Below are 25,907 nucleotides of genomic sequence, written 5' to 3' on the forward strand. Positions count from 1 at the left end.
ACAATTATCCGAATGGGGTGGTGCGTATGATCTGTGGCAGGGCAAGAATGGGTGGGGTCCCTGGGTAGGGCGGTGATCAGTGCCATTGCTCCACTACCCGAGCTTGGCTGACCAAATGTATAGGGGGTCCTCAGGCAGGGCGGGGATGAGTGCCGTTACTCCACTGCCTGAATGACCTTCCGAGAGCGGTAAGAATTTGTAAATATATGGCTCCAACAAACTTGTTTCTCTAACTGCCATGTGGCGTCAGAAGAGTAATTATGACTGCATCAAGAAAGCGTCCGTGAGGACGACACACAAAATCGTACAAGAGAGAACGAACAACATTTAAAACAAACTAAACATAAAAGCGGGCAGGTTCCATCAGAGTATAGGACACCGTAAATCTCAATCGGTTCCTGACTCTCATCATCTGGACACCTCAAGGTTCCATTCCGAAAATATTTTCAAAGGGGTTACCATGGTGGGAGTCAGACTCGGAGTTGTCACCATCTCCCGGGTGCCAAACTCGCTCATGGAGTTTGCGTGCTAACGCAGCGTGTGCCGATGTGGGGTCCATTTCGTCATTCCGTGTCAGACGACAGGAATTATCACGGTGCCAGTGTTTCATGTTCCGTAGGGAGGTTGTCAGGGGGTTGTCGCTATCGTCGGGTGGCGGGTAAGGTTCCGGTGTGGGCAGATAAATATTTTCAAAGAGGCGGAGCGTATCGTGGGCGGGGTCTCTGGGCCTGTAGTGACTGGGGCCTGGTTCGTGGGAGCTTTGTTCGGGTCTCTCAGGAGCTTCAGTGGTGCTGTCGCTGTCGCTGTCGCTAGCAGCCGAATCAAGCGTCAGGGTGAAATTTGATCCTGGGGGCGTGGTCAAGGCCGTGTCTGTGGACGTGCTGCTGCTGCTGGGGGAGTGGGAACTCGAGTTGTCAGTGGGTGAGTCCTCATTGTCTGCCATCGCCAATGAGAGGTGGTGCGAGTGTTTGCACTGTGTTCCACAAACCTTAAGCTGATTTACATGGAACCATCCAGATTTTCCGTTTGGATACGTGATTTTATAAACTGAGATTGAATAGGGTCCTGCAAATTTAGGGGAGAGGAATGAGCTGGGGTTGTATAAGGTGATCATCACTGGCTGTCCGACTGTATACTCTGTCGGGAGTACTGTCTTATCAAAGCAGGCCTTACTCTGCTTTCGTTTAGCGCCTAATCGAACAGCTGCAGCGAGTGTGCTGCTTTAATATGTTCTACCATGTGCTGGACTGCTTTCTCATGGGTCAGGGCGGTGATTGCGGGGCTGGCCAAATCAAGTCCGAATAAGTGCGAATAACATCAGTGCGAATGGGAGCACTGTGTCCCATGTTGTGTTGTGCTGCTGCACCATTTTTCTAAGTGTGGCCTTTAGTCTCCGATTCATGCGCTCCACAATGCCGCTGGACTGCGGGTGATAGGCAATGTGGAACTTTTGTTTAATCCCAAATATCGTCATCACATTTTTCATGACCCTTCCCATAAAGTGGGAACCTTGGTCCGTCAATACTACGGGGGAGTCCCCATCTCGTAAAAATTTGCTGTTAAGATCTTCGCTGTCGACTTGGCTGTATTTGTTCTCGAGGGGAACGCCTCGACCCATTTCGTAAATGTGTCTTTCACCACTAACACATGCTTGTATCCATTTCTGCAGGGGGGGAGGGGACCAATATAATCTAATTGGAGGTTTGTCCACGGGCCATTTACAGGCGGGTGTGTCGTAGCTGTGCTTTTTTTGCATACCTATCGGGGTTGTTTTGTGCACAAATTAAACAGTTTTCGACGTAATGGGACACATCGGTTTTCAAATCAGGTCACCAGCAGAGGGGTCTGAGGTGGGCAAGGGTGGATTCAATCTCTTGGTGTCCATGTCCGTCATGGAACTGACAAATTATCTCATTCCTGTCCTGGGTGGGGGCTACATAAATTCCATCTTTTAAAACGGTTCCGTCATGGACCGTCAAAGAATCCCTAAGCTTTTCGTAGGGAGCTGGGAAGTTTCCTTTTAAAATTTATTTTAATGCTTCGTCTTCTTTCTGTGCCTGGGCTAGGTCTTGGATGTTGGTCTGTGAGACCTGAACCGCGTGTACTGAGGCACTCTCTGGGGGTTTGCCAAAAGTGGCCATTTCGTTAGCCTGCCTTCACTCGGGCGTCAGCTTTCACGTTACCGGGTGGGGAGGAACGATGGTGACTTCTCACTTTGATGATGCCATATTTCCTGCCTTTCGCTGTCTGAAGGATATGTTTGAGCAGTGGGGTTGAGGGTAGAGGTTTTCCGTCAGCAGAAATAAATCCTCTCGATTCCCACAGGGGTAGGAATTCTGTTAGGCTGTTGCAGACGTACAAACTATCCGAATATATGTCTGCAGGGGTCGGGAATGAATTGGGGTGCTGGACAATGAAAGAAATGGTTGCTAACTCGGCTGCCTGCGAACCTAAGTGTCCAGGCAACTTTAAAGTCTTCTATAGCGCATCCCTGTGCGTCCTCTACATAAATACCACAGCCTGTTATCCTTTTTCCCTCAAGGACTGTGGAGGAGCCATCTACGTAAGTTCTCAGTGCTTTGTCTGTGAGCTGGGGTCCGATGCACTTTCTTGGACCGACTTGGGAACAAAGGGGCCTGTGCTGTGCCTGGGGCTATGATCTCGCACTCATGTGGGGTTCCTGCATAGTGCAAATTGTCGGCCAGAAACGTATGCGTTATTGTCCGTTTGACAGTGATGTCGCGTCCCTGTAGGAGTAGGGTCCATCGCGCTGCTTTAATTTGGCTTACTGTGCCGTCTTTTAGTCTGCCATCCAATGAAAGCTGTGTCGGGGTGTGCTCGGTTACTGGGTTGAGTCCGGTTATGTACGAGAAGTACTGTACCACCCAGAAAACTGCTAACAGGTGCCTCTAGCAGGCTGAAAATCCCTGTTCCGCTGGATCTAAGACTCATGAGGCATAGGCTACGGGTCCTAGACGATTGTGCCTTTCCTGCAGGAGTACGGCCGAAAGGGTTCGGTCTGTGGTCGCTACCTCTATCGCATATGGGGAGTGTGGATCTGGGGCTTGCAGAGCGGGGGCTGTGCTCAGGGCATGTTTCAACGCATCCACGGCGTCCGTGTGCTGTGGAAGCCATTTCCATGGGGCCTGTTTCTTTAGGAGCTCAGAAAGTGGGGCTGCTTTTGTGGCGAATTCGTCTATGTGGTTCCTACAATATCCAACCAGTCCTAAAAATGACCGGAGTGCTGTAACGTTTTGGGGCAAGGGCAAATTTACAATGGAATCAATGCGTTTGAGTTCTATTTCACGCTTCCCATGCGTGATGCCCGTACCTAAATATGTGACTTTTTCCTGAAGGATTTGGGCTTTCTTGGGGTTTATTTTGCATCCAATCAATGTGAGCAGTTCTAATAATTGAGAAAGAAGCAAAATGTGCTCTTCCTTGGTGTCCATCTGTAGGAGCAAGTCGTCCACATACTGAACAAGGCATTCAGGGCGAGAAAATTTAGATAATCTGTTTGCCAATTGTCTGTGAAAAATGGAGGGGGAGTTGGGGAAGCCTTGTGGAAGGCACGCCCACGTTTACTGCTGTCCCTGGAATGTGAACACAAATTTATACTGGCATGCTTTGTCCAGTGGTATGGACCAAAAGCCATTACTGATATCCAATACCGTAAAAAATTTTGACTGGAGACCCTGTCTCAACATGGGACTTGTGGCAACGGTGGGGGCTGCTAGGGGGGTTACTTTGTTCAATTCTCTGTAGTCAATGGTCAGTCGCCATGATCCATCGGGTTTTCGTACTGGCCAAATCGGGGCATTATTTGTCGATGCAACGGGACGAATCACGGCTTGATTCAATAAACTTTGAATTACCTTGGCTATCTCCCCCTCGGCTTGCTGGGGGAAGCCGTACTGTTTCTGGGGCTTGAGATGGGGACCTGTAGGGGGGAGTCTCCAATATGGAGCCCAAGTGTTTGCGCCGTCGTGAACGCCGTCGCGTTTCACGACAGCACGAACCGGACCCGGGTACGACCGATTCTGGCCCCCGCCAGCGGGATTCTGTCATATCGGCGCGGCTGCTCGGCCCATTTGGGCCGGAGAATCGTCGGCCCCGCCGATTCCAGCGGCCCGCGGCCGGCACCGCGCCAAACGCGCCGCGCAAATGGCGGCGATTCTCCGCACCTCAGAGAATCGCATTTCGGCGTCGGGGCGCAGTTGCGCCAATTCTCCGGCCCGACGCGGGGCTCGGAGAATCGCTCCCGTAATGTTTACTACACCTGGGATTTTGCCGCAGTCATGCTTGTGCTGGGCAAATGCTGCTTTATGTCTTTTCAAGACATCTCTAACCGCTTTGTCTGTGGTAATGGTTTGTGGATCAAACCAGTACTCTCCTACTGAGCTGATTTTATGGGCATAATCTCCTACTGTGAGCGTGGCGGGGTCTCGCGCTACTCTAGCCATTTTCCATATGCATCGGTTGACTGGGTCGAATGAAAGGTTGTGTGTGCTCATGAAATTGATGCCTCGGATGTGTTCTGCTAAAACAACCAAATGTTTTGTTTTGATATTACCGAGCACAGGGGCTGTGATGTGTCCCTGCTGGAGGTGACCTGTAAAGCCACTAAGGGCAATGGTATCCGTATTGGGCCATATCTCTTTCTGGTTCATGATGGAGGAGTTTAGTGTGGTTCGGGACCCTGCTGTGTCCCAAAGGAACTCTACGGGGTGTCCCCGGACTGTGCCTGCAACGACCGGTCTTCTGGACTTATCCCAAAGGGTATCGCAGACCCGGGTTAGGGAGCCCGAACACCGTCAGTCAGTACCATTCATGGCCGAATTATCTGGTCGGGCGCTAACACTGTGGAAGGGTCAGGTATTGTTTCGGGGGGGGGGGGGGGGGGTGGATTTGGGTGCTGATTCCGTTGCTGCTTTGGGGGGGCATTCCATTCTCGGGCATAATGACCTTAATTGTAACATTCTTGTGTCTTGGGGTGCTGCGCTGTACCTCTGCCTTCATTTACCCATGCGGGGTCATGGTGTGCCCTTTCTGGATTCATTGTGGCATCTGCTCTTTCATGCTCTGTCTTTTTCTGTACAGACTGTTCCCAAGCTTTGGACAATCGTTTCTGAACTCACACTTCATTGTGTGCTGGGTCCGAGGGGTCGTAACTGTGGCATGGGATACGAACGTACGGGTCCGTTTGGCCGTATTGTCTGCTGATAAATGGGCGCGGGCTAACTCACCGAATACCGCAGTGAAATGGATCCAAAGGCGTTCAGCAAACGCTGTTGGATGCTCTCCCTTTTTCTGCCTGCAACGGTTGAGTCCGTCTACCGGATCTCCTCTGTTATATCCTATGGCGTCTAAGATGGCTGTTTTCATTTCTTGGAGGCTACCTCCTCCTACATTTTGTGGGTCGGGAAGGGCTGAACTAACTGAGGGGTCTAAGCACATAACTATGAGCTTAACCTGCTCCGGCTCGTCTAAACCATACATGAGGGTTTGTTGTTTCACTAACTCGAAAAAGTGATGTGGGTCCAATGTGGGGTGGAACGTATCTATCTTCTCTCGGGCGTCTTGTAACTGGGTGATGGTTAATGAGGTGGTGTACACGAAATCGGGTTGGCCTTCCGTGGTAACCCTGCGCTGTGCGGTAATGGGGCTCATTTTTTGGGTGCTGCCTGTGCAGTCGGTGGTGCGGGTGCTTTCCTTTTCGGGGCCTGGGGGGCTCTATTTTGATTCTCGGTCTCGCTTACGTACCGTTGGGCTGTTTCACTGAGTTCCTGCCAATTGGGGCCGTCTTCTGTCGGCCAAAGGTGTCTCTAAACCCATTTTGAACTGATAGCAGGGATTGCAACGTTGCAATTTGCTGCCTGCATTCGGCATGATCCACCGAACTCTGCCTCTGTTCCGTGGTTAGACTGTGGAGTGCTCGGAGGGTTGCCTTTAGATCATTGCACTGTTTCTTTAACTGTTGTACCTGATTCTCTCTTTTCTTGTACCATTACAGCACCCTGGTAGGCCATATTGTACTGGATTTGGAAGCTGCTAAGGTGGGCGAGACAGGATTGATGTGCCCTCTTGACATCATCCATTTCCTTGTCCTTCGCCGCTAACTGCTCCCGGAGCTGTACATTTAATCTCTCGCTTTCATTTAAATCTCCCTCTCTACTTTTCTCCTTCTCCTCAAGCTGCTTGCGGAGCATCCTCACTACCTCCTCTGTGCCTCGCAATTGTACCAGACAGGACACGATTGCCATCGGTTTACGAACCTTAGTCAAACTCTTTTTATGGATCTCGGTCAGACTGTCCCACCAAGTCTGTCCTATGCTGCCAGGACCTGTCTCTTCATTTGAGCAAAATTCCGACCATAGGGGCCATCCTTTCCCCTTTAGGTATCTCCTAATCTCTTCTTCCCTTACGGGACACTGTTCTGCTCTGTTGGTCGCTGCGACCTCGGGCTCTTGTGGATGCATAAGGCGTTCCATTGCCTTCATGGCCATCCCTACAATTACTTCTGTCTCCCGGAAATTTGGAACAAGTGGAATAAAAGCGGTGGTGCAAACACAGGTACGGCTCAAGCTGTTTTCCGGTTTACACAACTCCCGAAAGTTTCACGCAACAAAATCTATCGAGTTTACCTTGTATCCTTTTGTTAGTAAGCACGCAAATTACACACTTTCAAATTTTGGAGGTTTGATCGATACTGGTTTCGCTTGTGGTTTCTTTTATTTTGCCAATTTGGATTCTAATTCAAATGCTTTTGTGGGTTCTCTCGGAGTGACACGGTCACTTCTGTGTCAAGTCCCACCAGAGTCGCCAATAACTGTTGTGAGTTTCTTTTACTTGTCTTTTCTGTGGCTCTGTTCCAATTATGGCAATCAGTGAATTTGCCCTTCTTTCTATGTTATCTATGTCCTAATGCTTAGAGTCACAGGTATCGATTGATATCACCACAAGTTTCAACCGGCTATCGATCAAAGAGCCAAACACCAGTTAGTTAGTTCAAGGTCAAGGGTACTTTATTTACACACAATTAGTCATGCAACATAAACACTACTAGTTAACTACACCTATCGACTAAGGCAACCTGTACTTAACTTCGGGCACCCGGCTTAAGTCAGAAAACAGTGGCCGCTGTTCGCTTCTGGATCTATCGGGTTCAAAGGCGTAATCCGTCTGGTAGTGGGCCTTGAATTCGAACTTGCTTCTGGTGTTGCTGCACTTGGCGATGGCCATGACCGGGGTACCAGGACCAAGAGAGAGCGAGCATATGGCAAACTCTTCTTCTTATACTCGGGGGGGGGGGGTTTCGTGCTCTTTTGGGCGATCCTTCGATTTGGGCCTTACTAATTGGGTGATCCCTGATCACTCCATTCGATTCCTTAGCCAATAAGTGGGCGGAGATCTGGATGGCTGGGCGTGGCCCAAGCGGTCACTGACCCCGTTGTTTGTGTTTCCCTTGAACAGGGAGTGGTGCCGACATGTCTGGGACTGTCCCGGTTGCTCGAGCACCAGTCCTGTGTTTTAGTGAAGATGGGCCCTCGAATGCTAATCGGCCCCATTGAAATGCTTATTGAACGAAGTTTCGATACCGTCTGGACTTCTTGCTTACAAATATGCACTTCAGGCTCTGAGCCTGCCTGAGTCTTGGCTTGTCAATTTTACCCGCTAGGCTTTGCAAGTTTCTCTGTACCTAGTTGGAAGTGGCCATCCCAGATGGCTACAGTTCACATCAGCGGGATTGGAAAATCGTGCTGGTGTGAAGGGCTGGAGAATTCTGGCCAATGTGTTCAACTTGTGCTGTGAAATGCCAGTAACCATTTTGGAATTTTTAAATGAGGTCAAACAGTGGTCAGAGGAATTACTGACAAACAAAAATGTTAACATTTATTGTATATTGCACAGTATGATTTAGATCCAAAAAGCCCCATGTGGTGTCCTTTGTGTTGCTAAATTCAAGATGGTTGGCATAGTGTTCACAAAGACCACAAAATAGCTTTAACTTGAACAAAGCTATAAATTTATTAACACTACTAATTTGGATTCAACACTTACTCCTATATAATATACAGTTGATAATTAACATATAATCTGCACTCATCTACTACTAATCTCTGCACTATAATAAACTATGATCCGCTCTCACTCACACTATCTTTCCTTCAGTCTGTACTCCAGCTATCTCCTTCACTTCTCTCCCCACAAGGCTTAGCATCAATATCTTATATACTTGTAACTCTAGCTCTCTCTAGTGGGTTAACGAGACTTTCCATTACCCTTGCCGCTCTTACATTTCGGATAATACCACACACCCCTTGCAAATGCTTTAAATCTGGAATTTGATCAGAGATATTTGGTTGTATTATCTAACTCTGCATGTGCAAGTTACAAAAAATAAAGGCTGCAACATGAGAGCACAAAAGTCATGAGGATGCATATCAAAGCAACAGATTCATTTGTCCTCCATAGACTGGATTGTACGAGGTGCTGTATTCCATTATCCATCTCCTGAAAAACCGACAGGGAGACCGCCCACTGATTAATCGACATAGAGACACCCACTGAACAATGGAAATGGAGACCACCCACAGCCATTGACAGGGAGACCACCCACTGAAAACTGGACAAGGAGACCACCCACTGAACAATGGACAGGGGGTCAGCAGTGTTAGTTATTTTAGGTCAATACTTCCTCCCCCATCCAGGGAGGAAGTCCTCAGATAAGTGATGACAGGGAGGGCATTCTGGGGTGGAGCTCATAGGGCAACGACAGAGCCAATTCAGCAACAAGGGTGGGGGGGGGGGGGTTCCCTCAGCAGTCACCCCACCCCACTCACCCTGATCCCAAAGACCAGGTTCCTTGATCAAGCACTGAGGCCTTTGACTGAGCGACGTCCTGCAAACCCAGCAGGAACCTCGACTGGGCTGCCAGTGTGATAAGACCCCCACCCACTGCTATGTGGATACCAGAGCTGGCGGTCTGAGGTCCCTAAGTTGGCCTTAATTCACTAATTATTGGCCTCAATTGGTGGGAAGGCAAGTCCAGCTATCATAAGTAGGGCAGAGGCTGGAAGGCAGCCGGGACCACAACTGTCACCCTACAACTTGATTAAATGCCTCTCCAGAACCAAACTTGCCATGATGGAGGGCGTTACATTTCATCCAATAGTTTATAAATGCGTTACTGACAGGGTGACTGAATGGTGACCAGAGAGCATTATGATCTCCAATAAACTTCTCCACCCTGCCTAACCAGGATAACTAGCGATTATTTGCACCTTCGCCATATATACTAATCCATGGTCTGCAAAACATATCAAGGAACATTTGCTGGGAGATGTCACTGGGTAAATTGCTGTTGCAGAGAGATGGCATAGAAAGGCAGGCGGAATGATCTGTTGGTTGCTGATCATCAGCAAATGGATTTTGAGTGAAAATATAATGGGCACAATTCAGCGGCCTCGTCGCACCCAACTTGGTGTCAGGACGAGGCGTTGAATCTCGCGAGAGGCCTCACGTGAGATTTGCGATGCTCAACATATCTCATGAGATCCAATGGAATCTAGCGAGGCGTCGCAATCTGGACCTCGCCCTCACTGTGTGTGACCCAGATCAACATATTTAAATGAGCCATGTCATGTGAGAGTACCTTAAAGAAATGTACCTTTAAGAAAAGGGTGTTTATCAGTGATGTCAGAGTGTGTGTGGAGCTGGACTGTCTGTCAGCTTTTTACTTTTGTTTTAGGCTGTTTGCTGCAGGTGTGTTTTAGTTTCGTTTTCAGTGTTGGAGCTGAAGCCAGACCAAGCAGGTATACTGCTGTTCTCTCTGCCATCAAAAGACTATCCCTTGATCATTTGGTGAATTCTGAATTATAAATGTTCTCAGTAGTGACTTTAACCTAATGTGCTCCTGTTAAAAGGTGTTTCTTTTGTCTTCTGGATGCTGTTTGGGAAGTTATTAAGGATTACTTAGTGTTGTATTCTTTGGGGGTTGTATTTGAATTGATAGTTGCCAAGATGTTCACTGTATGTTTTAAAAAGGTTAACTTGAGTTCATAGAATAAACATTGTTTTGCTTTAAAAAATACTTTTCCATTTCTGTTGTACCACACCTGTAGAGTGGGCCGTGTGCTCCCCATACCACAATCTATTAAAAGTTGTGGGTTAGGTGAACTCCATGATACACTTTGGGGTTCTCTAAACCCTGGCCCATAACAGCCATTAAGCTAATTTAAATATGCATTCACCCGATTCTCCTGGCCACACCTGGGAGACCTCGCCAGGGTGCCATTACGTACTGGTCCCCACACACATGGGTCAGTCGTAATTGAACCTGGAGGGGGGCAGGCTCCCAGGCCTTTGGAGAACCTCGGATGGTCTGGAAAAGGGCCGGGTGGCACCTTGGCTCTCCATCTGGAACCTGGGAACCTTGATACTGCCAGCCTGGCACCCTGATAGTGCCACCTGAGAACTCTGGAAGTATTGCCCTGGCACTGCAAACCTGGCAGGGGCACTGCCAGTGTGCCAGTATGGCAGTGTCAGGCTGCCTGGGTGCCAGGTTGGCACTGGCAGGGATCAGGCCTATGGGTGCCTTAACAGGTTGGGGGGTTGGGAGGGGTGTAAGGGGGTGTTCCTGGGGGGCCTCCCCAAGGTTGGGGGAGGGTGGCACAAAAATGGTGGATGGGTGTCCTGAAAGCTGGGGGTGGGGGAGGTTGGAGCCTGCAGACAAAATGGCTCCCGCGATCTGCGAGGAGCCTTTCCTGCTGCCGAGCTGAATCACTCTAAGTGCGGCCAAGCGGAGAGAAACACCCCAACACCAAAAAAACCTGGCAAAGTACCGTTGAATAGCGGTGTGTTTCTCGGCGTTGCAGTCACCAAGAAATACCCTGCTCAACAGGCCCGAAACCGGACAAAGAAAAGCTTTGTTGAGTCGCGCCCAATACGGTATCCAAATTGAAGCAGATTCTAATTCTGTTTCACCAATGTCTTGCTGATGTATCTTCCTTCTGATCTGTTTCTCATTCCTGCTCTGATTCTCAAACGTTTTGATCATGTTACAGCCTCTCGTTTCCTGTGTTCTTCACTAGTTCCTGTCCCCTGTGTTTCTTTGACAGGATGAATTCTGTACCTACATGCAGCTGAAGTACAAGGAGGTTGAAGAATCCTATACACGGTCCAAACGTATTTCATTCACCCTTCCTGCCACAGTCCAGGAGCTCACTCATGCAGAGCAGATCCTTCGCATCTACTTCACACCCGATGATACCTTCATCATGATGAGAGAGGATGGAAATATTTCTTTCTGGTCAGCTGAGCTAAAACTGAAACGCAGCAGGAAACTCTTTGTACGTCTGTTTGTAAACAGTCATTGAACTCATGGAAATAGAATTCAAACAGAACCATTGGACCAATGTGCCACCAGTAAAAGTTTAAAAAATATCCGTGCAATTGCTAAGGTGCACAATATTTGGGCCTGGTATTGGTTCAGTTGTATTCTGTGCCCCTTTATCGATGTTCATTGGTGTAACGCACTGCGAGGTTCTAATCAGCAGTGTTTACCTGTAATTTACATTGAGGTTTTTTTTCAAGTATTGTTGAATGTTTCCCAACACAAATTTCTGAAATCGCCCAACTGTATGGGCAAAAAGCCGATTATGGAGTTACTTTGCTGCACAGAATGGGGGTCCAAATTTGAATCCCACTCCGGGGCCCAAAAAATATTTGGGCCACTGCTGCCTCTGCCCCTCCCTCCCCTCCCCCACCCCAACAACAATTTATCTTGTATTTAGCTGACCCCTGCAATTCTCACCCGATTTAGACTGGGGGCTCATAATTACGGTGAACAAGTAACCTGGGCACCTTTAACTGCATATTTCCGGTTTCCATCATTATTAGAGGGCAATAAAATAATTTACCAGTACAGTTTCTCACTGCTAGTTACAATCCAGGCTCCAGATATTCAGAGTGGACGCATCACTACCGAACCTGGTCCTATCCAATTTCATGACATTCACAAAATGTAGCGAGTCAGATAAGTAAGTTTGATTTATCTACCCTTCTTATTGTAGCTTGAACATTGGACCCGCAGGTTATTGTGATTCCACTATTCACTGAATAAACTAGTTGGGCCGTTGAGAGAGCCAGACAAGTTGAAAACAATTTTTTTTAGAGTACTCAATTATTTTATTCCAATTAAGGGGCAATTTAGCGTGGCCAATCCATCTAACCTGCACATCTTTGGGTTGTGGGGGCAAAACACACGCACACACGGGGAGAATGTGCAAACTCCACACGGACAGGGATCCAGCGTCGGGATCAAATCCAGGTCCTCAGCGCCGTGAGGCAGCAATGCTAACCACTGCTCCACCATGCCGTCCCAGACAAATTACGTATTCAGTGAATATCGGGTGCTGTGATTGCTCATTGGGTAAATGCAGTGTGTGATGTGGCAAGGTGATGAAATTTGACCATTTAGGTGTGATAGCCAAGGGCCTGATGGTGTCAAGTTAATGGCACCACATCAGAAGTCACTTTGATAAGAGGGTCAGAATACATCTCGACTCCTGTACATTTGGCTTGGGTTGAGGTGACCACATACTATGCAATACCGCCACCTGTATTGCCACCGTCATCGATATGTGTGTTGCCCAATATAAGCTGCAAGAATATGAATGACTCCGTTGCTTTTACTTTTTAGGTGCGGCCTATTGGCCAAAAGCCAAAATGGATAACTGACTTCACCATCATGTCTCAATATAACAAGTTCATCCTCAGTACTGGGTATGGATTCTTTCTGTCAGCTTTATTTTGTATGTCACATGAAGACACATGAGGCATTTCAAAACTCGATCTTGTTATTTCTTTAACTTTTTCAATTTAGAGATCGGGAAATTCAGATTTATGAGCTGTCTACCTTGGAGCCATATTGTCAGATCACCGGTTTGGAATCCGGACCACTGCAACTTGACTACTGGTGAGGAATATCAGCTGGTGACGCACTACTTGGTGTTTGGTCCATTTGAATCTTTTTACTTAATATCAAAATCATATACTGCTTGTGCATTTTCAACATTTTACAAGATTATAGTATTAAAATGAGTGAGAAAGGACATCAATCCTGAACCAACATCCTTCCCAATAAATGATAGTATTCAGCCTATTCTTAAATTAGCCCAATATTCTGCCTCCAATACTATTATACAGCTTGTAAAAATAACGGAAGACCTTTTAGTTGTGTTTTCACTTGTAAAAAAAATGAAGCAAGGAAGTCCTCAGGGCTGCTGGCAATGAATCAGAATTACATTCAAAGATCTGGTTTGCTGCAAAATGGTCCAAATATCTGGAAAGGGCGATGAGAGGCTATCGTGCCTTGGCATAAATTTAACTTCTTTTGTTCTTCAGCTCCACAGGTGAAGGTGACTGCATGATTCTGTATGGGGATGACCAGGTGAGATCATTATATAAGAAAGTGGTGGTGCATTTATAATACAGTTCTATGTCATAGTATACACCAGTATATCATGGTGCAGCCACACAGTGGGACCAATCAACATACACAACACCGCAGCCAATCACCAGTTAGAGCACACGTACTATAAAGACAGGGGGCATCAGAGTTCCCGCTCATTCGAGTTGCAGCTAGCTAGGAGGACAGAGCTCACAGCCTGCAACACAGACATTCACCATGTGCTGAGTGCATCGACTGGCTAGGACAAGGCAGAGGTCTTTAGTTAAAGCTAGTATCGTATTAACCCACAGTCTAAGTATGTCTAAACAGTTAATGATTCAATAAAATAATGTTGCACTATTTCAAGTGTTGGTGACCTGTATGTGATCCAGAACACCCAACACATCATGATACCAGGAGTGGTGGGATACTAGCACTTCTTAGACCTACCTGCAAGTGATCTGCCTTCCGCCAGCATTCCGTCATCCTGCAACATGGACAACATCAGCCCGCCGCCGCCGCTCCGCATCGCCAGCAACCTCAGGGCCAACTGGAAGATTTTCAAACAGTGCTTCCAGCTCTTCCTAAAAGCCACGGACAGGGAGGTCGCCTCGGACACCAGAAAGATTGCTCTTCTCCTCTCCATGGCCGGGGACCATGCCATACACATTTTCAACTCTCTCACCTTCGCAGATGATGAAGATAAGACGAAGTTCAAGACGGTCCTCCTCAAGTTTGACACTCACTGCAGCGTAGAGGTGAATGAAAGTTTTGAACACTACGTGTTCCAGCAGCGTTTGCAGGGTAAGGATGAACCTTTCCAATCCTTTCTCACGCACCTCCGCATCCTTGCGCAATCTTGCAGCTACGGGCCCACCTCCGACTCCATGATACGCAACCAGATCGTTTTTGGCGTTCAGTCGGACCCCCTGCGTCAGCAGCTTCTCAAAGTAAAGCAACTCACCCTAGCGACTGCCATTGAGACCTGTGTCTTACATGAAAACGCCACGGGTTGGTATTCCCATATACAAGCGGCTGAAACGGCGCGGCAAGGTCCCCACGAGGCGGAACGGGTCCAAGTGATTGAGCACCTCCAGGGCCTCAGCCTGGATGAGGGCGGCCATTTCGCGCGCTTTTCACGGACTCCCGCGCTTGTACGCACCAAACGAGGAGACGGCGACGTTGAAGAACGTAATGCGCAGGCGCGCATCACGCACGACCACACCGCGCATGCGCGGTGGCGCAGCAAACATGCTGATGTCACGACGTGTGGCAACTGTGGCTCCGCTCATTTAAAGCAGCAAAGCCCCGCAAAATCTCGACAATGCCTACGATGTGGAAGACTTGGCCACTATGCTGCCTTCTGTCGAGCAGCTCAGCCTGCCAACTCCCATCGCTTCAGCCAGCCTCGCAGGAATGTTCGGGCAATTCAACCCACGGTCACCGAGTTCGATGCGGACCTCCCACACAGCAGTGACACCGAGGACCCGAAGGCGCCTTTTCGAGTCGGTCTCATAACGAAAAACAGGCTGTCCCCGAAGCAAAGACACCAGCCGCTGTCGGTATACAGCATCGATCCAGACGATGAATGGTGTGCCACCCTAACAGTCAACCAGAATTCGTCGCCCACCTCAGAGACTTAATTTGTGAACTTTGTGGACTTATGGACTTTCTGATTTGTTCTGTTCTTCCGTTTAATCGTTCAAGTGGTTTGTATATAGTGTTCATCTCGTTATTCTTGTGACATACTGTTTTTCTGCACCAGGCACCTTCCCATGTAAAATAGGTTAGTTTTTATGTACAGAGTCCTGTAGATATTTCACACACACGTAGTCAGGAACATTCACTATACACTATTTATTGCCAGGCAGGTACATTTTTCATAAAAGGGGGGGGATGTCATAATATACACCAGTATATCATGGTGCAGACGCACACTGATGGACACACAGTGGGACCAATCAACACACACAACACCGCAGCCAATCACCAGTGAGAGCACACGCACTATAAAGACAGGGAGCATCAGAGTTCCCGCTCATTCGAGTTGCAGCTAGCTAGGAGGACAGAGCTCCCAGTCTGCAACACAGACATTCACCATGTGCTGAGTGCATCGACTGGTTAGGACAAGGCAGAGGTCTTTAGTTAAAGCTTGTATCGTATTAACTCACAGTCTAAGTATGTCTAAACAGTTAATGATTCAATAAAATAGTGTTGCACTTTTTCTAGTGTTGGTGACCTGTATGTGATCCAGAACACCCAACACATCATTCTACACTGCAGGCAGTCCTGAATGCACCAGTACACTGATGCACGATCAATTAGACTCGAAGACGAGGTTGCATCATAACTGAAGGCTTTAATAGACTAGATCTGTTCCCCAGCAGCTTCGGTACAGAATGAGGGCTGCTGGGACGTCATCTTCTTATACCCTGCCTGTCAGGGCGGAGCCACATACCAACAGCCAATGGTAAGCTGCTAGGCTTACCCAATGGTCTACAGCCTCTCGGGTACCGCAATACCTGATACTACCACATACACTTTCCGTACTCGTAAAGCTGTACCATCCCAAGGGCAATTAGGGAAGGGCTTTGAAAATGTTGGCTATCCAGAAAGAATTAAAACAAAATATTAAATTTGCACTGCAATCATTAACTACAACAGAAAAAAGTTAAAGGAGCAAAGGTTGATGTTGTAATGAGTACATTCTACAAAGGCAATAGAATCAGAGGCACAAATGGATGAGAGTCTAGCTCATGTCCTCCAAGGCTAATGTGTTTCTTATGGGCCATGTATGTTGGCATTATCTACATTCTCAATCTGCAGAAAAGCACCGTATTCTTCCCCATCTTTTCTATAAAATCTTGGAATTGGTATCATTGTCCCAAATATTTGGAGTCAATCTTGGTTTGAGAGCAATTAGTCCAAAATGCACAATATAACAGCAGCATGCTGTAAATACGTTTGCTTCCTATTGTACTTTTTAGTTGGATTTGCAGCATCAATATTTGAAACCACATATATTTCGAGGCACGGTCAGTGCAGTCATCTTAATTGCCAGAGGGCTGTCATTGCTTTTGAAACCATGCCGTTGTATTGGTCAGCATTGTGAAGAGGAGGGCAGAACATTGAATAATGAAAGCCCTATAGCAGTTAGTGTGGATGAAATAAGATCCTGTTGGACATTAGTAATAACTGCAAGAGCAGTAAGAACTAATTTCCCTTTCTTACAAACAGGGATTTCATTAATCCTCTGTGTCAAAGATGCAGTAGCTGACTGATTAAACAGTGAGGGAATTCTTGGCGCACGAGGGCAAGAATAGCTTTGGTCTCCATGTGTAGCACAGTTTTTAACATTATTTCTAAATGGACTCACATTGTTGCTGCACATTGCAACCAGAAGTATACTCCCCCGCCCATTGTTGGATACTGCAATCCTGACATTTCCGTCATTGTAAATTTAAACATTTTTCTCATTGCAGGGCTGTGTGAACATTTTACTTCTGAAATCTGTAGCGGAGACTTTGAGGTTTGTATAATATGCCAAAATACTTTATTAAAATTGAAAATGTCTCTGAATGTTTCTATTCTCCGAAATGATGACAAGAGATTAAGATGCTTCTTTTTCAGTACAAGTGGCTTGATTTCAAATCACGTGAACAGATTTTCCAAATCTCTGACCTTAAAAATCATGGAACAGTTGTGAATAAATCAATTTGAGGTAACAAATCCTGATTATTGATCACAGGTGCATAACTCACTAGTGCTGATGCATGGCCTAAAAGGCCTCAGGTTCAAAACTTATCTGTTGATGAGTTCACCCACCACCTCGATCTGTTGATGTGTTAACCCAGCACCTCGATCTGTTGATTTGTTAACCCAGCACCTCGATCTGTTGATGAGTTAACCCACTACCTCTGACAGAGGTGGGGCCAGTTTAGCTCGGTTGGCTGGACAGCTGGTTGATGAAGCAGAGTGTAGGCCAACAGCCTGGTTCTAATCCCCATACCAGCTGAGGTTATTCAACCTTCTTAACCTAGATCCTCCCCTCAGTTTAAAACACCACAAGTCAGCTCTCCCCCTCAAAGGGGAATGCAGACTATGGTGACTTCACTTTTACATTACACTTAATTTCTCCAGATGAGGGAGAGAAAGAAAAGGGGACAAGTCAGGTTCAACTCTGATTATCTCAATTGAATGCACTTTTGGCACAGCCACATGTATAAAGAATGGAAATGAGTGAAGGGGACCAGCAAATGGCTTCCAGGAAAAGGTAGACTGGATTTAAAACAAAAATCATTTGCATGTTGGTGAGCAATGAAACTTTCTGGGATTACAAGATTTGACAATAACACATTTGTTTTATCTCTTTCTGCTCATGTGAGATGCTGTGAGTGTAAGTGTGAACAGTGCATCAAGTGCACCACATCTCTGACCATCATGCCCAGATACTGTCATTGGATGAGCAGAAATTTGTTGGTTTGACAATGCGAAAAGAAGGGAGCTGTCCATCAGTTCTTTGTCCTGGTTATTCAACAAACTATCTCTCCACTTTCTCAGCCATAGAATATTGTTAGAACCTAAAAAATGAGTAAAAAGGAGGATCCCATTTTTCATTTTTCTTATGTTTCCGATCATAAAAACTAGGCACATCCTCCTCCTAAATATTTCAAAATGGCTGCATCGTGTCACAGAACATGAGAACTAATATCAAGTTATTACATTAACTATCTTTTGGTGATTGGTTTAATATTGATGGGAAGATGAACTAATATTATTTAGCTTACTCTTTCGTGAAGGTAAATAAATTGGAAGATTGAGGAGTTTTTAGAAGTACTGATGCACCCAGCTGTCCATGTGACCATGTGCTGATAGTCAGATTTGACAACTGCCGTGTTTTTGACATACTGGTTTCATACTTTTGCCCCATAGCCTGATTTTATTCTTCAACCCGTTTTCAGGAATCATATCAGAAAGGTCTGAACTCGGTGTCGCAGGAGGGAAGTGTTACATTGGCAATCATAATGCAAGATAGCATGGAACAATAAATCATTGACTCCGTGGCTGCCACTTAATTGTCACATATATTCCACCCAACATTGGACCCACCCTCTTCCTCACTGCAAGAAATTTAATTTCTTGAAGAAAATATTTGCGTAAAAATTCCCTGATCACAGTTCAAGGCAAACTTTAATATTCATCCATCCTTCCACTGTTCAATCCTGATCATCTCCCCACCCCACACACACACACACACACACACACACACAAACCAGTAGCAGAAAATCACATGGAGTATTTAATTATCCCCTGACTGTACTTAATTTTCATTGCCATTCCCAACCAGATATTTATTTGCCTTGCTCTCTTCCGAACTCAGATTTGGACAGAGGTGAGCTTACTGTATTTAATTACTGAGTAGCACATGGGTGCCAATGATGGTCCTGTTATGGCGTCCAATATTCTTGGATTTTAAGAGTCCTCCCTCCTATCCATCCACCCCCATGGCATGGCATACCTTGGGCTGCACAGTGGTTAGCACTGCTGCTTCTCCACACCAGGGACCTGGGTTCAATTCCGGCATTGGGTGACTGCGTGGAGTTTGCACTTTCTCCCCATGTCTGCGTGGGTTTCTTCCGGGTGCTCCGGTTTCCTGCCACAGTCCAAAGGAGTGCAGGGTAGGTGGATTAGCCATGATAAAATTGCTCCTTGTTGTCCAAAGATGTGCAGGTTAGGTGGATAGGGATCGGGCGGGGGAGTGACCTTCGGAGGGGTGCTATTTCAGAGCGTCGGTGCAGAACCAATGGGCCGAATGGTCGTCTCCTGCACTGTAGGGATTCTATCGTGCTAATGTGAAACACCTTTTCAGCAAAAGCAATAAAATGCTGTGTTGAGCTGGGTGAATTTGAATTAAGAATACGTTTAGGAATCCAAGGATAAGTTCAGCTAGAGATGATTGAATGAAGTATTCAACATGATTGATTCTGAACTGCTGACAACTTGCAAACACCATGCCAAAGGCTGGTTTAGGTCATTGGGCTAAATCGCTGGCTTTTAAAGCAGACCAAGGCAGGCCAGCAGCACTGTTCAATTCCCGTACCAGCCTCCCCGAACAGGCGCTGGAATGTGGTGACTAGGGGCTTTTCACAGTAACTTCATTGAAGCCTACTCGTGACAATAAGCGATTTGCATTTCATTTCAAAGGCAGTTGGCCAAGAATAAATAGTGAAAGGATAGATTCGACAGATATCTGAGCTTTCTGTGATTTACTTTTCCAGGGGTGTAGGGGATTGTCCAGGAAAATGGTTGTAGACTAGATAGAGCTGAACAGATTTCACAGTCTATGAAGGAGGTCATTAATTTATTAGTACATTTGAAGGCAACGTGGTACTACACAACTGATCTGGACTCTGTGGAAAGGTGTCTGTTGGAAGTTAAAAGTAGAGGATCTTCTGCTCTGATTTATCACTTTTTTTTATGGAACATTAAATTGGATTATTTAATAATTTTAATATAAATATATAAGGTGAAATTTGCCTTTTATTTACAGGTGAATTTAGTTTGAAATGCTTCTTGAAAGAAGTGGATTGTGGAGGTGAAAAATGCTAATTTACGCAAAAATCATATCCAAAGTGACTGTTAACTCATTGGGCGAAATTCTCCCATTCAAAGAGTAAGCCCTGTGGCAGGGTGGGAACGTGGGGTGTTTCCCACTACAGAGGCTAACAGGAAAACACGGCATCTCCCCGAGACTGCAGGGAATCCTCTAACTGAGATATTAGCAGTATCTCTGAGGAGCATCATAGACCATTTCTCACTGCGAGTCATCATCACCCTCCTGCATTGAATGCGGAACCTAGTAACCCCACCTAACCTGTTGGATACTAAGGGGCAATTTAACATGGTCAATCCACCTAACTTGCACATTTTTGGACTGTGGGAGGAAACCGCAGCATCCGGAGAAATCCCATGCAGACACTGGAGAAAGTGCAGACTCCGCACAGACAGTCACCCGAGGCTGGAATTGAACCCGGGACCCTGGAGCTGTGAGGCAGCAGTGCTAACCACTGTGCCACCGTGTCGCCCAGGAGCGTTAGAGTCAACCTCAACTGGCTGCAGCGCTCCTGCACTCACCAATATCAATTTTTGTTCCATCTCCAGAACAGGGCGATTCTTTGAATCAGCCCTCACCCACTCAGACTCACAGCTGGTCATCAGGCGATGGCTCCCTTCCCTTGCTCATGGGACCACTGCAGGATTTTTCAGGAGGGACTTGTGTTTAATCATCGTACCTGGACTTAGACTTCTTGTCGGTGAGATGTGCTTTGGGAAGGAAGGGTACAAGGAACCATACATGCAGGAGTTGGGAAGCCCGGGAGCAATGAACCCCCTGGCCCTTGATCCCAAGACACTATCTGCAAGGCCTGACACCTAAAGCCGAGTTTCAGCCTTGGATCCGATACTGTGGGGGCTGATGATGTGAAAGGTTAACCCCTGACGGCCAATCATTGGAACAAGCATTAATCTCAACATACTAACTGGACACAATTGTCTCCTCCTTAGGCAGTGCTAATAGGCACTTGGCTACTCAAGCAACAGATATCAACCCCCCCCCTTGGCTACTCAAGCAACAGATATCAACCCCCCCCCCCCCCCCCCCCCCCAAGGCAGGGGCTACAAGTAGTACTCTCTTGCAGGCTCACACCCATCCTGCCAATCTGACCAGGCTGCATGGCACTGATCATAACCCCTGCTGTCAAATACCCCTGCGAAAGGACTCAAGTACCACAAAGGACAGACTTACTAACCACCAACAACGGACTCCGATTTCTTTTTTTTAAATTTAGAGTACCCAATTATTTTTTTCCAATTAAGGGGCAATTTAGCATGGCCAATCCACCTAACCTGCACATCTTTGGGTTGTGGGGGTGAAACCCACGCAGACACGGGGAGAATGTGCAAACTCGACACAGACAGTGACCCAGGGCCGGGATTCGAACCTCAGTGCCATAGGCAGCAATGCTAACCATTGTGCCACGTGCCGCCCCACAGACTCCAATATCTGACAGTGAACGTACTGGCCACCAAGAACGGACTTACTGACCACTGCACGATCAGTCACAGGCCTCCAAGAGCTGCACTCTTTGTGTTCAACCCTACCCCCCCAGAGTTGCACAGCGCCCTCTCCCCCTTAGGCTCCCTGGTGGTCAGTGGAGTCATTCCCGTCCACCTCCAACTTCCCTCTTGGAAGGTCAAGGCGCCAAGTTCCCGTCTGTAAAGGGCAGTAGAGATTTTCACGGCGTGATGTCACAGCACGTGAATCTAGAATGAGCCCTTCCTGGACATGACCCTGATCGCATCATTGGAGAGGGACTGGGAAGATCGCATTCGAAAGTCTCGTTGGCACAAATACAGTTTTTGGCCTCTTGCGAGATTTAGCATTCATTACAGGATTTGTGCCCATGGCTAACTAGCCTTTAAAATCAAGGGCGGCATTCTGCTATTTTATGGCAAAGTGTCACCTCCGGCTGGATAAGCAGCGGGAAGTTCGCTGGTGACATTGGTTGATGAACGAAAAAAATATAACGGATGGGTCCCACAATGTAACAGCGCACCCTGCCAACAACATGGGGTGTCCAGCTGTTAAAGAATATGAATAGAAACATCCCTCCCCCCAACTAAGGAACTCCCTCCACCCCCATCCCAACCAAACACAGAGCTCCACCCCCAACCATCACTATGGATACCCCACCCCGCCGCCATAGAAACTGAACCCCCCCCCCATGCAACTTGGGACACTGTGCCAGGGTACTGCCGGGGCATGACCCTCTCCCCCTTGGGGCACCTGTGTGCCTCTGGAGGGTTCTGTTTGCCAGGTGCACGTTGTGGGGGAGCTGTTGTAATTCTGGTTGGCAATCCCACCCATGTCGATGTGAATGGATAATTTAACATGGGAGGACAAAGTACCTGCCAATTATATTCAAAAGCATCCAAATGGGGATCCCAACTTTTAAAAGTGGGCATTCCTGTTATGTCACTGATGGGGGCGGGGGGGCGGAGAGGCATTGATTGGGGAAACCATTGATGTAAAAGCCATTTTGGAACTCCCATGGGAATTTCCACTCCCACCCCCTCTCTCCCGGCCACTGTTACCACCGCTGAGAAGACAGGAGCGGAAAATCCCACCCCCTAACAAGTGGGATTAAACCCACATATATGGCCAGAATTTTCCAGCCAATGAGCCATTGAAATCTCGCTTCGCAACAGCTGGACTGGGAGATCCCGCCGGCAGGAAAATTCCAGACATGAAGTTAAGCAATAATATTTTAGAAGTTTCTCTGCTCTAGCCCCCAGTACCTGCTTAAAAACAATGTTCACTAAAATACTTCACAATGGATCATTAATTCTGACTGAGATTTACAGTAAGGTTCAATACTTTTGTTGCAAAGGAAAACTACTTTTGGTCAATTGTAGCCCAATGGTACAACTCAGCGGCCATTTTGTGGTTGTAAACCTGCACAATTAATTTGTAAGGAAAAAGAAGAGAAACAGAAAGATCTTTACAAATAGCACGGTAGCATTGTGGATAGCACAATTGCTTCACAGCTCCAGGGTCCCAGGTTCGATTCCGGCTTGGGTCACTGTCTGTGCAGAGTCTGCACATCCTCCCCGTGTGTGCGTGGGTTTCCTCCACGTGCTCTGGTTTCCTCCCACAGTCCAAAGATGTGCAGGTTAGGTGGATTGGCCATGCTAAATTGCCCTTAGTGTCCAAAATTGCCCATAGTGTTGGGTGGGGTTGCTGGGTTATGGGGATAGGGTGGAGGTGTGGACCTTGGGTAGGTTGCTCTTTCCAAGAGCCGGTGCAGACTCGATGGGCCGAATGGCCTCCTTCTGCACTGTAAATTCTATGAAATAACTATGAAATTAGTAGATAGCTAGAATTATGCTCAATGTAAATTAGCAGTAATACTAAAATAGGTGAGTCAAGAGTGTAATGGAATACTCTCCACTTCTCTGGGTGAGTGCAGCTCCAACAACACTTCAGAAGCTCGACACCATCCAGGACAAAGCAGCCCATTTGATTGCTCCCCCTTCACAAACATTCAAACCCTCCACCACCGACGAACAGTGTCAGCCGTGAGTACCATCTACAAGATGCAACGCAGTAACTTGCCACGGTTCCTTAGACAGCACCTTCAAAACCCACGTCCACAACCATCTAAGAAGGACAAGAGCAGCAGATACATGGGAACCCCACCACCTGGAGGTTCCCCTCCAAGTCACGCACCACCCTGACTTGGAAATATACACCGTTCCTTCACTGTCACTGGAACAAAACCCTGGAACTCCCTCCCTAACAGCACAGTGGGTGTACCTACACCTCAAGGACTGCAGAGGTTCAAGAAGGCAACTCCCCACTATGTTCTGAAGGGCAACTAGGGATGGGCAATAAATACTGGCCTAACCAGCGACACCCACATCCCGTAAATGAATTTTTAAAAAATCATAGGGCATGAAAACCAGAATATAACCAAAAAAGACCATTCAACTCATCAAGGATGTTTCTTCCATTTTAATTTTGTAATGGAGTGTGATCAGGGCTGGGAGAGTAAATTTTAATTTATGTATCTTTTTGTTCAATGTAGAACATGGAAAAAGTGGCCCAAGGTGGATAATTTTCCCACCATCAGCCTAGAAAACTCCATCCTGTCACCAAATGTCACTTGCATTCGATGGAAAGTACATGAAGATTGGGTAACACAGGTAATTGCCCAGATTGGTTTTTAAAAAAAAGTAAATTTAGTGTACCCAATTCATTTTTTTTCCAATGAAGGGGCAATTTAGTGTGTACAATCCACCTACCCTGCACATCTTTGGGTTGTGGGGGCGAAACCCACGCAAACACGGGGAGAATGTGCAAACTCCACACGGACAGTGACTCAGAGCCGGGATCGAACCTGGGACCTCGGTGCCGTGAGGCAGCAGGGCTAACCCACTGCGCCACCATGCTGCCCTTAATTGCCTATATTATGAAGGGAAGATGGAAGCGTAGTGGAAACATCGCTTGACTAGTAATCAAGAGGCTCAGGCTGATGCTCCGTGGACCTGGGTTAGAATCCCACCAAAGCAGCTGGTGTAATTTAAATTCAGTTAATAATTCTGGAATTAAAAAGCTCGTGTCGGTAATAGCGACCATGAAACCATTGTCAATTGTCCTAAAAATTCATCTGGTGCACTAATGTCTTTTAGGGAAGGAAATCTGCCTTCCTTACCTGATCTATCCTATATGTGACTCCAATCCACAACAATGTGGTTAACTCTTAAGTGCACCCTGAAATGGCCTAGCAAGCCACTCAGTTGTATCAAAAACCGCTACAACGTTGACAAAAATGAATGAAACTGGTTGGACCACCCAGCATTGACCTAGGCACCAGAAACGACAAAGGCAAACCCAGCCTTGCTGACCCTGCAATGTCCTCCTGCAATCTTGAGCAACAATCTTCAGCCAGAGGTGCCTCCTCCGGAGGGCCTCAACATCTGAAATGTCAGCCAATTCGATTCACTCCACGTAATATCAAGAAACAATTGAAGGCTCTGGATACTGCAAAGGTTATAGACCCTGATAACATTCCAACAATAGTACTGAAAACCGAAGATTTAAAGTGATTTGCAAATGTGATATGAGAAAAAACGTTTTCACACAGCAAGTAGTTGAAGTGTGGTGGAGGCAGGTTCAATCGAGGCGTTCAGGAGGGCATTAGGTGATTATTTGAATAGAAACAATGTGCAGAGTTGCGGAGTGAAGGTAGGGGAATGGCACTAAGTCAGAATGCCCATTTGGAGAGCTTGCAAAGACACAATTAGCCGAATGGACTGCTTCTGCACCGTAACAATTCTGTGATTCTGTAACTCTGTGACTTGTGCCCCAGAACATGCCGCACCCCTGGCCAAGCTGTTCCAATAGAGCTACAACACTGAAATCTACCTGGCAATGTGGAAAATTGTCCAGGTGCGTCCTGTACACACAAAGCAGGACAAATCCAACCTGGCCAATTATCACCCCAGCAATCTACTCTTGATCATCAGCAAAGTGATTGAATGTGTCGTTGACAGTGCTTTCAAGTAGCACTTACTTAGGATAACTTGCTAATGGCGCTCAGTTTGGGTTCTGCCTGGGCCAGTCAGCTCCGGATCTCATTCCAGCCTCGGTTCAAACATGGACACGTCACACCGCCAATCTGAAGATTCTCTACGATTCCAGAGGGAATGTGAGAATGATTGTCTTGACATCCAAGCAGCATTTAACTGAGTGTTGGAATACTCTCCACTTTCCAGGATGAGAATGTCAACACCGTCCATAACAAAGCAGCCCGCTTGATTGGCACCCCATCCATCAGCTTCAATATTCACTTTCTCCACCACTAAGTGTCTACCATCCACTAAGTGCACTGCA

At 47.0% G+C, this 25,907-nt stretch overlaps 1 protein-coding gene across 3 annotated transcripts in view; it reads left to right on the top strand.

Moving 5' to 3' along the window:
- The window catches only part of wdr95 (WD40 repeat domain 95), a 220,449-nt gene that overhangs the window by 85,394 nt on the left and 109,148 nt on the right, over positions 1 to 25,907 (top strand). For all 3 annotated transcript variants that reach the window (XR_011935212.1, XM_072476980.1, XM_072476981.1), the window contains exons 6-11: positions 11,121 to 11,351; positions 12,704 to 12,786; positions 12,887 to 12,979; positions 13,408 to 13,453; positions 16,936 to 16,982; positions 24,100 to 24,217. Coding sequence is in view for 2 of the 3 variants with exons in the window: in XM_072476980.1 (XP_072333081.1) it covers positions 11,121 to 11,351; positions 12,704 to 12,786; positions 12,887 to 12,979; positions 13,408 to 13,453; positions 16,936 to 16,982; positions 24,100 to 24,217 (618 nt within the window). In the remaining variant the exon portion in view is untranslated. The remainder of the gene's footprint in view (positions 1 to 11,120; positions 11,352 to 12,703; positions 12,787 to 12,886; positions 12,980 to 13,407; positions 13,454 to 16,935; positions 16,983 to 24,099; positions 24,218 to 25,907) is intronic.

The sequence above is a fragment of the Scyliorhinus torazame genome, chromosome 15, assembly GCF_047496885.1.
Source record: "Scyliorhinus torazame isolate Kashiwa2021f chromosome 15, sScyTor2.1, whole genome shotgun sequence".
Lineage (NCBI taxonomy): Eukaryota > Metazoa > Chordata > Chondrichthyes > Carcharhiniformes > Scyliorhinidae > Scyliorhinus > Scyliorhinus torazame.